Source organism: Syngnathoides biaculeatus, chromosome 3, assembly GCF_019802595.1.
Source record: "Syngnathoides biaculeatus isolate LvHL_M chromosome 3, ASM1980259v1, whole genome shotgun sequence".
NCBI lineage: Eukaryota > Metazoa > Chordata > Actinopteri > Syngnathiformes > Syngnathidae > Syngnathoides > Syngnathoides biaculeatus.
Genome location: NC_084642.1, coordinates 16,831,932 through 16,847,691, shown reverse-complemented (window position 1 = coordinate 16,847,691; position 15,760 = coordinate 16,831,932). Strand labels below are relative to the sequence as shown.

General features: G+C 43.7%; 1 protein-coding gene across 1 annotated transcript in view; it reads right to left on the bottom strand.

Annotated features, from left to right (window-relative positions):
* Nucleotides 1-406: 406 nt before the first annotated feature.
* Nucleotides 407-15,760, bottom strand: part of hcn4 (hyperpolarization activated cyclic nucleotide-gated potassium channel 4) — a 118,223-nt gene continuing 102,869 nt past the window's right edge. The window contains exons 7-8 of the mRNA XM_061815179.1: nt 7,739-7,903; nt 407-3,483 (exon numbers count right to left, since the gene is read on the bottom strand). Of these exons, the coding sequence (XP_061671163.1) occupies nt 1,001-3,483; nt 7,739-7,903 (2,648 nt within the window). The 3' untranslated portion in view covers nt 407-1,000. The remainder of the gene's footprint in view (nt 3,484-7,738; nt 7,904-15,760) is intronic.

The following is a 15,760-nucleotide window of genomic DNA, read 5'->3' as shown; positions in this document are numbered from 1 at the left end:
AACCCACTAAATGTGAATCAAAGGTAGATTAAAAGCTGGGAAGTCTGGTTTGTTTTCAATTTAGTCTGGTGGATGAACTGCAGTTTGTGTGTCACACCAATAACTTCAATGATTCAGAATCAACACAGACAACCTCTGGTTAATGGAAGTCCTAGTTTTTTAATGTGGAAAAAAAGGCAACATCTTGCCTTGCATCCGTCTGTTCTTCTGAGTTGCACGCTTGTGCTACATGAACAAACGCACACATTCAGAAAGAACGAAACGACATGGGCGTCCGACACGTTTAGCGGCATGAGTTTGGAAGACAAAGTGAGTTTGTTGGGACACATAACTTGCAGTAATCTCCACGTCGAGATCTAGGCGAGCTCACTTGTGCCCCTTTTCGCCCTGCTTTCAAAAACATTATTATTTGTTATTGTTATTACAATAAAGTGATATAAAATAAGAAGTTGAGGGAGAGATACACCTTACTGGAAGTCTTTTTTGGTTTCCTAAAATCTTTTTGTCATCAGGTTTCAAAAGATATACACAGATAGACATGATAAGTAAGCAGTCTATACATTTAAGAATCAACAATATGCGATCCCATATGACCTATTGTATTAGCAAAAATGTAGATTACTTTAGTTGAGATACACAAAAAGCCTTTGATGCAGGTATTAGTGCATAGATGCCTGCTGACAAAATGAGTATTTGTGTACTGCACTCTCCTCTCCCTTGAAGAAATGCCAGTCCTTTAAATAGTGATCATTTTCACACCCTCCTTAAATAAAGTATCACTTAAATATATCTCTATCTATGTACATGAAGTATAAATAAGAAGAGGACAGAGCATAAACAGTTACGTGGTAAAGTGTCTATTAAATCACAGCAAATCCAAGGTCAAATGAAAGGCGGAACACAGTGAAATCTGATAAAAGAAATTTAAAGGAATCCCACACGTGACATAGTTTGTGTGTATATCACAATCCGGAGTAGCACAGGAGGGTGTGATCAATCCTCACAAATTGGAGGGAAGCTTTGAGCGGACAGCTTGAGTTTCTGGATCTGATGAATAGGGTGAAGAGCCCCTCCGGAGCGACGGGGACGGCGAGGCTCCGGGTGAATGAGTCTGTTGGGGGTGGCCTGGAGAATGGTGGATTGGAGGAGTAATATGACCGGAAACTGAGCTACAGGCTTTGGGTTTTAGAGTGGGTGAAGAAAAGGGTGAGGAATAATAACCCATTTCCACCGCGGAACCAACAGTTTGGTGGCCTAACGCCTGGGCAACCTCCTGGCGAAGAGATGGGTGCGAGCTAGATAACAGCTTTAGATCCTCAGAAAAGCGACCAGACTGAGACTCTCTTGATGCAGTGTGTGTATGGACTGATGGATTTGAAGGTAGAGAGGATTGAGGCATGAGGAGAAAACTGTGGGATCCTGTGGAACTGGGCGGGTCGTTGAAGTGAAAAGTCCTGCTTTGAACAGGGCTTTGAATAGTTGGGCTTGGTGCCACCGGAGTAAGGCATGGGGAGGCGTTGGCTGAGCCATATTGGGCGAGCGAAGCCAAGGCAGACCTCTCCAAAGAAATCTGATGTGGAAGGATTCCAGACTGAAGACCTGTCAGACTAAAATGCCCAAGGGATGATGGTGAGCCCACAGTGGGATGTGTACCATTTTTCCCTTTACTTGAAGATGGGGAGCCATGCAGAGGTGAGTGGAAGAGGTTCAGGCCACTTGTAGTCCTGCCTCCTCCAGTAAATTGCTGCAAAGGGGTCACTTGAGGAGGCTTGGGGTGTGGATGACTGTAAAGAAGCTGTCCTGGCATGGGGCTAGAACAGCCAGTAGATATTGGGCTCTGACAATGTGAAGAAGATGTAAGTCCTTCTGCAGTACCACTAGAGGTACCCCCTGAAGGGCCACTTGGTGTATGGCCCCCTACTGTGCCCTCTATTGACCTGGTTTTATGTGCTGCAATCCCCCCTGCCCCTGGCACACTTGAACCTACCCCGATATAGCTAGCAGTATTTCCACTGGAAGCCTTTCCCAGAGATCCTCCTCCAGGATTTGCTATCGGAGAATCACTACAAACTCCGATGAGGGGACCCACGGTTACTCCTCCAGTCAATCCTGCAGAAATCTTTGATCCAATAGAGGGGCGCCCTAACGATCCACTGTTGGTCACTGCTACAAGTAATTTTTCAGAAGGCACACCAACTGACCCTCGGGATGTCCTCCCCAATGATCCTCCAGCAGTTGTCGAGACAAGTAACTCCCCAGAGGTCTCTCCCACTGACTCAACAGAAGCCATTCCTAATGATCCTGCTGTAGTGGTTGACAGCATTAATTCTCCAGAGTTCCCTTCCAATGAACCATGAGAAGACCTCCCGAATGAACCACCAGTGGTCATCCCTATGTGTAATTCTCCTGAAGCCCTTCCTGTTGATGCAAGTGAGACACTTCCCAAAGATTTTGTGGCTGAATCTGCTACTGATGCACAGCCAATACCACAAGAGACCACTGCTGCTGATCTTCCACAAGCACCACCCTCAGATCCTTCAGAAACCCCTACCAATGATTCCCCTGAGATACCACCCACCAATCCACTAGAAGCTGCCCCCAACCTAAAGTGTTTCAGTGAGCCCACTTCCATTGCTGCAGTCATAAAGTCCTCGCTGGCCCATCCACCATCACCTCCGGTCGCCCCTTCCAAAGACCCCCCTACTGCTCCCCCCGAAGGCCAGTCTGTTGCACCGCCACAGGCACCGACTGCGCTTCCGCTTAAACCCGACCCTGTGCTCTCTCCTGTTGATACTTGGTGGAAGAAATTGGACAAAGGTGGGGTGGTGGATCGAAAAGGCTGCTGATGTTGTGGTTGTGAGTGCAGCTGAGCCAGACTTGATGATGGCGAAGAAGACGATGTGTATGGTCTGCGAGGAAGTGCCGAGGACCCGCTCCCATTAAACCCTGACTTGGTCTCATTTAGTCTACGGTGACTACCTGAACCCTGTTGACTCACGCTAGTAGTTTCTGAACCTGATGCCACATGCTGAGCCTGAAAAGAGGTCAGTAAGGACATGTCCACCCCGGTACGTCTTTTCAAAGGTGTGCTAGCAGGAGAATCCCCAGCAGAACCAGGAGCTGGTGATGATGGACCAAAAATGTGGAACTTCTTTTGCCGACTGGGGGGATCCTTCAGGGACCCCAGCATTGAAACCGGAGGCCTGAAGAGAGTCGGCGGGAGGTGGGGATGGTGTGTGAGAGCGATGGCCACAGAGGTGGTGGCTGCCGCCGCCTGGAGAGGCGCCTGAATTAATGGGGCCCAGATGACAGGCGTGGGAGAAGGTGGCGTCTGGGGAGGGGCGTTCTGCAGAAGGTGGGCACAATGGGCCATGTCCCTGTCGTGCTGAACAATTTGTTGGATGATTTCATTTTCCTGGTAGTTGAGGACACCCGAACTGAGGTCGTGCTGCACTTTATGCTGCAGGATGGAGTTTTTCTTGCCTAGGAAAGTACACAGAGAAACGGACACACAGACAATGACGGGGAGAGGGGGAAGAAAGGAAAGAACAAAAAAAATAATGAGCGCATATTGGCAGTCGATAGTACTCAGCTGACATCTTGGTGTGCTTTAGCGACAACCTTATTCAACAATATCCCTCGCCTCTAGAAACTACTGCAGAAAGCAACATATACAGAGGAATCACAGCAAAATGCTCAAGAAAGAGATGGAACAATGAGATTGCTGAATGCAGGCTGGGGTGGTTGGAAGACAAACGGAGTGGCGACATAGAGAAACAGCAATAAAAGACAGGTAGGAAACAACTACCCAGAGACATGCGCTCTGCAAGCGTGACAGCCTCAAGGTGGAGGGGGTAGGCCTGCGGGATTCCATAGTAACGTAGGGACAAAATACAAACAGAGCCTTTATGCAATTTGAGTCATATTCCAAGGGGTGGGCCTTTGGATTAAAATAACATGAAGTTAAAAACAAAAATCTGTAAATTGCCATCTTGAATTGTGAATGGATTAATCAAAATGTGAAATTCCCATCAGAAATACATTTATTTAATCTATTGCTCTAGTCATGTAACCATTTTGCCAAGACCTGAATTAATAATCGTATTTGATAAAGTTATTCACTTTGATATGTATTAGTTTTTGTTTTGATTTGTTGGTACCTTCACTGTGGTTTGACCCATCAGGTCATTGATGCCGGCATGACGGGTTACTGAATGAATGAATTAATGAATGAATGAATTTGTCACAGCAAGCGTAAACTAGAGTAAATAATGCTGTAAGTACAGAAATAAATGGGTTCACAAATAAAAACAATAATTCAAATAATATTATATATCATGAGGGGATAATTCAGTAAGTTAAAGGAAATAAATCCAATTCTCAGCTATTAAAATCAATTCATTAACATGATAATATGTTCATTATTATGCCATTAAATTCATTTCATTTAGTCTGACAAATAAACTTGAAGCAAATTACAGTAAATCAACACACCGATTATTGGGAAGTTTTTAATAGATAATTTATTTTCTTAAAAATGATGGAAACTATTTAACGATGGCTTCTATATCTTTAAACACCCCAAAAAGATCCAAACATTTAGGAAAAATACAATGCAACAACTGAGCTAATATTCATTATTTTATACTAAGATTTACATGATGATTTGAGGGTTAAAAGTAGTTTTGCTACTTTACAGTTGTCACTCTGATCTTTTATTTTTATTTAGAATGTGTTTTGGCTTGCTGAATCTACTTTCTAAGTCTAGTCTGTCAAGGGTAGACAAGGTCAAAGAGACCAGTTGAGTCCACGTCCCTCAGAAAGTGCACAAACTCCGACCTCTAAATCCATTAGGCACCGTCGAGCGGTGACAGGGTCAATTCGCCAGCCTGCCATTCTCAATTCCAGCCCGCGTAACCCTGAGCTATTCCAGACGCAATTAGGCGCAGATCAATCCATCTGTTGTTATGACTGGTGGCTGTCTGCGGCCGAGGTGCTTCCTCCGAAGACGACCCTCCATCCACCTGCTCGCTAATCGCTGGCAAAAACCTCTAATCAGATTGTGCAAGTCCATCAACGGAGTCATTAATTTGTGCGTCAGTGCTATATGCCCGTACCGCAGTGACTTGATCAATGGGGAGGGGGACGTACGAGCAGGAAAAAGGGCTGAACACAGGAGACCACGTCGAAGATCACTATCAGCACACTGTATATTTTCAAAGCAGCCGTTTGCTACAGAGTCCCCCCCCCAACAAGCAAAGTCTCTATCCTCCACGCTAAACATAGCTGAGGATAAAACAGAGGAGGCGAGCAATGGCTGAGCGATGATACGGGCGTGCCTCTCATTGTGAATATTTTATTTGCACAGGGCTTTGAGAGCGTTTGAGAAGACTGATGGATATGCGGAGAATATCAATTGTCTGCATTGGGGATCAAACAAGGAATTTGGGATCTGCATCAATTAAGCGGCTTTGACCAACCGTTTTTTGACGTCTCGGCCAAGAAGTGAAATAGGGCGTTGGCTTTAAAATTTTCACAAGAGCGGGCGAAAGGGTGAAATAATCGTATGGGAAGGTCTCAAGTAAATCAGAATTACATGCTCATCTGTGAGCAGACACATCCTCAAGGCCAAGGTAAACACTTTTCTTTTTTGGGGGGGGTAAAATGATTTGATTTCTTTCTTAACCTGTTCACCACCCTCTAACTAAATTAACACGTTAATTGTGATCATATGTAGGCGCGATCGTCACCGACAAAAGGTAATATATAATGTACACACGAAAATATATTATTATACTATTTATTGTGTTAAACGAGTGTTTACAAACCTTTCCTAAGACAAGGCAAAAATTTGGATATTTTTATATTTTAAACTTGACACCACTGATCATAAAGGAGACATATGGAAGTAAATATGTGCCACCAGGATTTTAATTTGAAATGCCACAGAAAACAGGATTTGAATCTGAAATGTGAAGTGATCACAGTTTCAATACTTGTAGTTCAGTGTAACATTTCAATGTTAACAATTCAACTGGCTACAATTCGCTGTCTGAAATTCAAGCGGCTACAATTCGTTGTCTAAATTTCACCATCTGTGCCACCAGGCAGGGTTACTTCAGGTCTGAATCAAACAGCCAGCCAATCGCCAGTTACGCTTTCTTAGTCATGTGACGTCACGTAGCCGGTTGAATTTCGGACAGCGAATTGTAGCCAGTTGAATTGTTAACATTAAAAAGTTACACTGGAATACAACTATTGAAAATGTGATCAATTTACATTTCAAATTCAATCTTGTTTTCTGTGGCATTTCAAATTTAAATCCTGGTGGCACATATTTACTTCCATAGAGACAGACTTTCCAGCACCGTGAACCTGTTTTTTTTAAATTATACTTTATGCCTTCCTCCTCGTTGTTTTACATTTATCTAATTAATCCATTCGGATTCATGGTTGCTCATTCTGAGGTTTTGATTCGAGCATTTTCGTTTGATCTGGGCTTTCAAACCTGTTGTCATCGGAATAAAAAGGCACACGTGAACCAGGCTAATGTTCTGCATCACTTGAGTGCGACAGTGTTTTGCTGGTATGATTATCATACCTTTTACTGTATATCAGACGGTTTCTGTTGGCTGTAGCTTGGTGGACCACAAGATTAGTCCGTCATAACATTTAAAAACAAAGATGTTTTTGTTGTTGAGAAGAATAGGTTTATGTTTTTGAGATTACGTCCCTATATTTATCTTTTTAGAGAATAAAGCTTTTTTTAGAATTATAAGTGAACAATGGTAAGAATAAAGTCTTTTTTTAAATCACAAAGTTGACTTTATTTTTTAAATCATATTATGAGTTTATGTTGAAAAAATCTGTGATCTGACAGAAGAGTGTCTGCTAGGATGAAGGGCAAAGTTTACAAAACAGTGGTGAGGCCGGCCATGATGTACGGATTAGAGACGGTGGCACTGAAGAAACAACAGGAATCTGAACTGGAGGTGGCAGAAATGAAGATGTTGAGGTTCTCGCTCGGAGTGACCAGGTTGCATAGGATTAGAAATGAGGTCATTAGAGGGACAGCCAAAGCTGGATGTTTTGGAGACAAGATTCGAGAGAGCAGACTTCGATGGTTTGGACATGTTCAGAGGCGAGAGAGTGAGTATATTGGTAGAAGGGTGCTGAGGATGGAGCTGCCAGGTAAAAGAGCGAGAGGAAGACCAAAGAGAAGGTTTATGGATGTGGTGAGGGAAGACATGAGGGCAGTTGGGGTTAGAGAGGAAGATGCAGGAGATAGGCTAAGATGGCAAAAGATGACACGCTGTGGCGACCCCTAACGGGACAAGCCGAAAGGAAAAGAAGAAGAAGTTGAAAAAATCTGATTTTATTCTTGCTAGTTTGCAATTTTTTAACCTGACAAAAATATGTAATTATTTTAAAAACTACAACTTCATTTTCTTGAAAGATACATCATTCTCATAACATTTCCATTTTTTTTTTTTAAATATGATACTTCTGATTCCCTACGGTATTAAGTTGCACACCAGGTAATTTTGTTTATTTGCTATTTGGATCACGAGGAGGTCCTTGGAAACAATTCTCCCTTGACCCCAAAAACTGATGGAACAAGCGTTGTAATTACACCCTTGAGTAGAAATCCAGGCCAGATAAGGATTTACTGATTCTATACTGTACCGCGGGTTTGGGTCAGGTCAGTGGAAATGTGGTGTAACAGATACATCCTTACCAATCCTGTCCAGTCTGTCCAGGGCAACCGTCTCAAAGGCCCGTCGCATCATAGGATATTCTTCTAGGACCTCGTTGAAGTTATCCACCGACAGTGAGTACAGACGACAGTACGTGTCGGCTCGCACGCTGGCTGTCCGTCTGCCGCGGGTCAGCAAGCAAATTTCTGCAATGAAGCAGAAAAACAAAATCCTGACATAATTCAAGTCATTTGTATCTCATCAGCGGCTGCAAACGCCCACAGAGTGACGCAGCCAATCATGATAGAACTGGACAATTGTGAAAATAATAGTCGGCGACTCACACGCGCACACAACCAACTAGCTACAATGGAAAAAAAATGCAACCTCTTTTGTTCATATCGGGGAAAAAACATTTTGAGTCACCATATACAGGATACTATTTTATTTTTATTGAACTGCAAAACACAAGATGTGGTTGTCAAGGGAGCTGCAGACTGCGCAGACCGCTGCAGCTAAAATAATAAAACAAAGAGTGCAAATGGCAAGAAATAGAAGAGAGAATGGGAATGACGCAAAGTCTGACGAGCGAGCTCCGGCGGCAGAGGCCGTTAGCCGAAACTCGCGCCCGGAGGTCCGGGGGCCTTTGTTGCCGAGCGTCGGCTAACGGCCTCCGCAGCCGGAGCTCTCTCGTCAGAGTCCACGTCATTCTTTTCCGAAGAACCATCGCGGCTGCCGGCCTTTGTTTACGCACTTACATCCCGCTCGTAGGCTTCCGAGTGGTCAGACTCCGATGTCATTCCACCCGAAGAACCATCCGAATATTCAACATTATTTAAAGCCACAGGTTCACATCTGAATGGAAGTATTCCTCCGTCTTCCCGATCAACCGATACTGCTATTTCTTCATCAAATGAGGATAAATCCGAGAAATCAGCGCTAGGTATAAATGGTGTCCCGTGTAATCGAGCCTTTTGTGCAGCACGTTGCACGTCACATCCGCACACATAAGTCATGTGAGTCTCGAAAATGGCAGTGGCCCTGAAAATTCGTAATTGTCGATAAAAAGCTTCTCAAAACACTATTAAATGAGAGAGGATTTAACATCACATTGTGAAAATAGGGTAGATATTGCATGACCTCTTGATACACTGTTCATGCAAAGCACAGGATTTCCCCTTTAAGAGGCCCTTTGGAATGACCACTCATTTTTTTTTCACTTGTGTAATTCAGTGACATACTGGAGACTCGCCACACTTCACTTTTCAAGGACAGGTTAAGTTCAAACATGAGAATATGAAGACTGTATATCCCATATCCCCCTGTATATACCCATCCATAATTTCAATTGAACACGTTACAATGACAAGATATTTACTGTTTAAAATGATGAATGTAGGAGTCAATGATGGTGTCGTGGTACTTGCCTGATTTTGGCGCAGGCAGCCAATGATTCATTTGGTCTTGCCAAGCCTCATCAAGAAACTAACAGTCCATTAAGAGGTTTGTTCTATGCTCGTGAGATTGGGCCTCTGCCTGTACGGCGTCCAGTTGCGTGTTTGCACGCATGTGGGTGTGTTTGCTGGCGTCTGCGCAGAATGAGTATGCATGCATGCATAATAGCGCCGCCGTGTGTTTTATTCATGGGAGCTTTTCAGTATAAGTGGCGGTGATAACAGAGGCTACACATATATTCTATATATATGCATATGCGGATATGAATGGACCTACGAGACTGGCGCTAATGCTAACTTTTCGGGTTATTTCTTTCCACGGCGTGCGTGTGTTTATGTCCATTTCATCCAATAGCTCAGTGGTGTTCATCTCCCTTCTCGCTATCCCGCTCTCAGTTTCTCAGAAAGCCATTTCCCATTTATCCTCTTCGGATTCCGCATGTTGGCAAACAGACATGGATCCTCGGTGCGCACGAGGCCACGTCTCCTTTAATCAATGAAAGCATTTGTAGCGCCGGCTGTTGTTTACGTTTTGCTGCAAGGGTACGATGGCGCCGCGTGAGAACGTAAGCTCGAGGTGAAGCGCAATGACGACGTTGCGTTAAAGGCTGGTAACAATCACGGCCCATTACATCAACGCTCCTCACCGCCATGACCCAGTTTGCAAGGAAGAGGGCCGGGGGCTTCGGACTTTAACTTTCTCGCCTGCACCGCTTCAAATCCAAAGTAATGTGACAGATATTTATAGTGGTCAGCACGTCTACCTCACAGTCCTGAGCTTTCTTTTTTTTTTGTAATTCTGTATTCTACCTGACAAACAGTTCATCGCAAGACACATCATAAAACAATGGGATGAACAAAAGTCGAATAAAACATAAGAATGTAAAAAACAGATACAAGTGCCTTGCGACAGACTGGTGTCCAGTACAGCGTGTAGTCTGCCATTCACCTGAAGTTAGCTGGGTTAACCTCCAGCACTCCCTTGTGGGGATAAGCAGCTGAGAAAATTGATGGATGGACAGATGATTGGTTCTATGTGGCCAGGTGAACTGACAACTGCATTTTTTTTCCAATTTAAAATGTGGTGTGTTGGTTTTATACATATGAGCCCACATTTCCACACAATATATTATAAAGGGGCGGCACCATGGATCAGCTGGTAAAGGGTTGGCCTCACAGTTCAGTTATCCACATTCACAGTTATCCTTAAATTATGATCTTTACAGTTTGTAGATGTTTTATGATGTGAGCATCAGATTATTTTTTTTATCCATTATTTACTATGGGAAAAAAAGAAATGTTAACGGATCAAAACTTGATCAGCAAAGCAAAATGTTGTTTGTTTGCACAGATGTCTCTTGATTTTATTTCATTATTATTATTATTATTATTTTTACATCGGTGCTGACTTTGATAGATAGGCAAGACAGAAGCCATTTGATTGAAGGAATAACCAGTCCTGATACACCCCACCTCTGGGATGGGCTGCAGCTCACCTAATACCCAAATAAGGGCAAGTTATAGAAAATGAATGGATGATGTAGCACAACGAACAAAGTCTCTGGTACATCGTCATCATCGCGTATAGAGCTGCAACTTAAATTCTGATGGAGTGCAAAATGTTTGTGAAACGTGCGTGTGATGGAAAGTGAAGGCAGAATGTGAGTGAGGAACATGAAGTGCATATGAAAAGATGGCTGAGCAGAGCATGGCCAAGTGGAGAAGACAGCTGTGAATAGGCAAGTATAAAAATACCCTTCTCGTGCATGTGTGTGGGTGCGTTTGTGTGTTGCGTGCACTGTAAGTGGTTGCTTGCGGGGCCAGCCCTGGCTGCAGCCGCGCCGACAGCGGCAGCGCTCCGGTAATCCCCTCTGGAGAGGAACACCGCGACGCTGTATTAAATCCTCTTGTCCTGTGGCTTTCTGGATGAAGCCGGCCACGGCCAAGATGAGCTGCGAGGGTTGCAGGCAGTCAGCCCTCTGGCCTCGCGGACGTGTCTTCGCACACAAGTCGAGCTCGCACACTTAGCGTGGACATACGAGGGAGGGGGGATGGGGGGGGGCAGGGAATAATTATTTGGAAGTTGGGTTTGGACTCGTGGCAAACCTGCGCAAGGCGAAACAATGCGATGCCTGCGAGCAGGGATAATGTCCAGAAACAAGAGTCTTAAACAACAAAAACTGCAAAGTCTGACAACATTTAACATGCGATGAATGAAAAACAGTTACAGTAGAAACTTTTACCAGCATCAGAGTGTCCTCCAATGTTTCAAGTAGGTAGGTAGGTAGGTAGGGAGCGAGTGAGGGAGGGAGGGCGAATGGTTAAAAAAATGGATCACACACACTGTAAATACCCATCAATAACAGTGCAGACAATAAAACTAAGAGGAATTAGGAGTGACTGACAGATGATACAATCTAATTCAAACAGTTAAAGATCATAATGGGAATTTGATAATTCAAGTTCATCCATCCTCACAAAGGGTCACAGGAGTGCTGGAGCCTATCCCAGCGGTCATTGGGCATGTGGCGGGGAACACCCTGAACTAGTTCCCAGCCAATCGCAGTAAATTTTTGCTATTTCTGAAAATGTTGCTGTAAGGGAGCCGTTCTGAATTCTACCCAAGTGCAACAACGTAACATTGCTAATTTACGTACCGTATTTTCCGAACTATAAGGGGCACCTTAAAGCTTTTAATTTTCTCAAAAGCTGACAGTGCGCCTTATAATCAGGTGCGCCGTATATATGGATCGATATTGAGCCTTTAGCGAAGCCTCTACTGTAGCGTCTATTCTATGTGCCTTACAATCCTGTGCACCTTATATATGAAAACGTTTTAAAATAGGTCAGTCGTTAAAGGTGTGCCTTATAATGTGGTGCACCATGTAGTGCAGAAAACACGGTACAAACACATTTTCGGGTGTCAAATATTTTTCATTCATTAGATTAGGAGGCATTAATTGGAGACTCAAAAGATGTAATTGTGAGTATGACTGTCTGTCTCCATGTGCCCTGTGATTGGCTGGCAACCAGTTCAGCGTGTGCCCCGCCTCCTGCCAGATGGCAGCTGGGATTGGCTCCAGCACTCTCATGACCCTCGTGAGGATGAGTGGCTCAGAAAATGGATGGACGGATTAAGAGAGTCATAAAAAAGCAAAACATTACCAGACTCTTCACCTCTCGGTGGCTTGTGTGGATGTTTTCACGAGTTACAATCAGTCGATTTATGAATGAATCTACTCCCACTGCTTACTCACACACTGAGTTGTGACTCATCGCGACGCTCCCAAAATAGCGACAAGGCCCAATTCAATGGTGCAGCTTGCGTTTTTCCTGTTGTCCTATCAAACCCAAGTCGTCTTCTCCTTTTTCTGTTCTCTTCTAAAACGACCCATTTCTGTGAAGACCGGAGCAACAATGAGATGAATCGTAATCAGCTCCCGACCGTCATTTGGGGCTGCGACAGCTCCAATGAACGCCACACCAGTCGCAATACAAGATAACCGGCTGTAGATTAAACATCTCATTACACGTGATATCGTCCAATGTAAAGCGGCGTTTAGAAACAGGCAAAAAAAAAAAAAAGAATGGGAGAAATTCTCTGCAGATGAGGGGGGGGGGGATTAATGTGGCTGCGCAATGAATTTTCACATCGTGTCTGTCTGCTGGTGTATCTGGCCCGAAGAAGATATTCGCTTGACAGCGTGTTTGGCGAGAGGCCAATCTTTTTCTTCCACACTTGCGAGACAAAGCATTCATCAAAATTGAATGACACCAAGGAAAATTGGATCTTGTGTGACCAGAAAAAAAAAAGAGAGAGAGAGAGAGAGGCTGAGACAGAAAGTTCTCTGACCTTGGTGAGAGAACACCAAGGTCAATGCTACTTATAAGTCTCTGCTCTACTGCTAGCATGTACACGAGGATGACAGGTGGGGGCGATGTATGGTTAGAAAAGACCCGTAACTATTCGTATAGTGACCATGGTGTACATTTACACTTTAAAGGAGGAAGGCCGTTGTTTTTGGGAATGTTTGTATACTAAATGAATGAAAGTAAAATGATAATGGAGTTTAGAGGCCAAGCCCTGCCATGAATAGCGAAATGTCCGCTAATTGCTATGAGGAGGACTACAACAAGTTGGACAAAAAACAATTTTGCCCTGAGCACAAAAACTGTGCATAGATGACTTTTTGAACAAAAAATAGCAATATATGCTTCCTGCACTAAGCCAAAATACTGAAGTACAAATATGTGTTGAATTAACTGTACATTGTAGTGAAGGGCAGTGCTATGGGGTAGTGGCTCATATAGCTTCCTAACACTTTTGAAGCTAATTGAGGCACGGCAGCGTCTTAGGGTACAATCATCACAAAGATAACGAAACATTGAAAAAAATTATATACAAAACATAGGCTTAAGTCAGAAAATAGAAATTCAAAAGTCATATGTAGTTACGTTGTTCTACTGTCTGATAGCGAGGTGTTTGTTAGCCAACTTATATTACCAAATATGCTTCCCTTCCCAGTAGAAGCAGACTTGTATCTTTAACAACCTTGCCCCCATTTACACATCCAGTTTATTGCAGCTGAACCAGCCATCCATCCATTTTCTCCAGCATTTAGGTCACAGGTGAGCTGGACCTGGTCCCAACTGACACGCTGGCTGTCATTCAAAGAGGGCAACAGCCACTATGGACAAACAACACTCTCTCTGTCCTTGTTTATTGACTTTTTTTCTTGACTCCGTCCGCTCTGGAGGCCCAGGGAAAAAGCTGCACAAAAGTCGGTCAATAAAGCTGTCTCTTAAAGACCTCATGCATTCCGCCACACAGGCTGAACAGATTCGTGACACCTGTTGGACTCGTACAATTGTAATCTTATCCTATATAGGATATTTATATTTTTTGATGCAAGAAAGTGGACATCCGCACACAAAGTCTTAAAAATTGCCATTACCAGCTGATTGTTCTTTTCTCTTTGAAGGCTCACTTTTCGATATATCCTCTAAAGAAATGCACCATTTTGAGAGAAAAGCAAACACTGGCCTTTGAATGTGCCACTTTTTTTTCCTCCCATGCACATGGCCGTGCATTCGATTGCCTGGTGCTCCGCAGCCATCTTCTGTGCTCACCAGCGTGCATGGATGTGAATTAATGAGGGAGTGCATGCGCGTGGGCCTGCTTGGACTGTGATAAAGTGGCAGCTCTGCTCTGGTCTGGCAGCGCTCACCTGGGCTCCAACTCTCATCTGCCTCTGACGCGTTGAACGCCCCCCAACCCTCACCACCATCACCCAACCGACCCCTGAACCAGACCACTGGACACCCTTTCAAAAACATAAAAAAAACAAGCATACCGGTTTTCCTGATTTCCACTAATTAAAGGGTGGCCAGATCTGTTTGCTGTATGTGGCCGCACAAAAACCTTCCTTTCTGTGCATAGTATATTTTGTCTTCATTTAAGCCGCTGCCTGTTTTATCTTATTGTTCTGTCTACGGCAGTCCAACTTGTAATCATTCTATGCAGCTACAAGGCTGACCAATAAAGAGCGTGGATCTCCACTTCATGTTTTTAAAAAATGTTCCACTTGGTTTTAAATGTAAGTTTATTTAAGCAGTTTAAAAAATATAAAATAATAATACTACTAATAATAATTGAATTGGCGGCACGGTTGTTCAGTTGGTGAAAGCGTTGACCTCACAGTTCTGAGGACTTCTAGAGCATGAACCAGTTTTGTTCATTTTAAAACTTTGTTTCTTCTGGGGAAAATTGATTCACGCGTTTTGAAGTCCATAGGTTTTAATAGTTTTGAAAATGAAACTACATTATTTTTGCATAGGAGGAAGATCGTATTCGCTGATTGGTTGGCCTGTCACATTTAGAATCATCGAACAAAGGGCTCCAAAAGGAACATTCAAGGACGACAACATGTCTATGACCTTATAAAATCAATATGATTAGCAATATACGGTTACTTCTCTGTTGTGGAAACAAAGCTAAGCCACTGTGCGAGAAAACACAAAACCTGGGGCACCGACGAATAACAGGACCCACTCTGAAGCCGATGAGTCAAAATTTGAAATATCTGGCTCCAGCAGAAGGCACTTTGCTTGCCGGAGGGCTGGAGAGCTACAAACAAGAGGTCGAGGCCGAGCATGGCGGATGTTTTGGCAGGTCTGAGGCAGCTCTGATACCTAAAAAAAAGAAGAAAAAGAAGGGGAGCTCGAGCAGTGCGAGCACATCAAACAATAGCAGCAGGGTAGTGTTTGATCAATTCAGTTTGCAGGCCAAACATAAAGATGGAGTTAGACAGAAGTGCCTGCAAGGGGAACAGAAGTCAAGGAGGCCAGCAGCAGATGGTTTGGCCACCAGTAGGAACTGACCCCAACTTTATTGTGTCATTTTTGGATCACATGATAAGACCCCAAGACTACCAGGGGGTAGATCAACGACCAGTCATGAAAAAGTATCATTTTGCAGTCACCACTCTATGTTGGATATCTTTAGTGAATAACAATACTTGTAAATTCCAATTTAAAAAAAGGTAATTGTACCTCAACATTTCCATTCCCGATAACCGATAATGGACAATATGCGCGCTGGCCAAACAA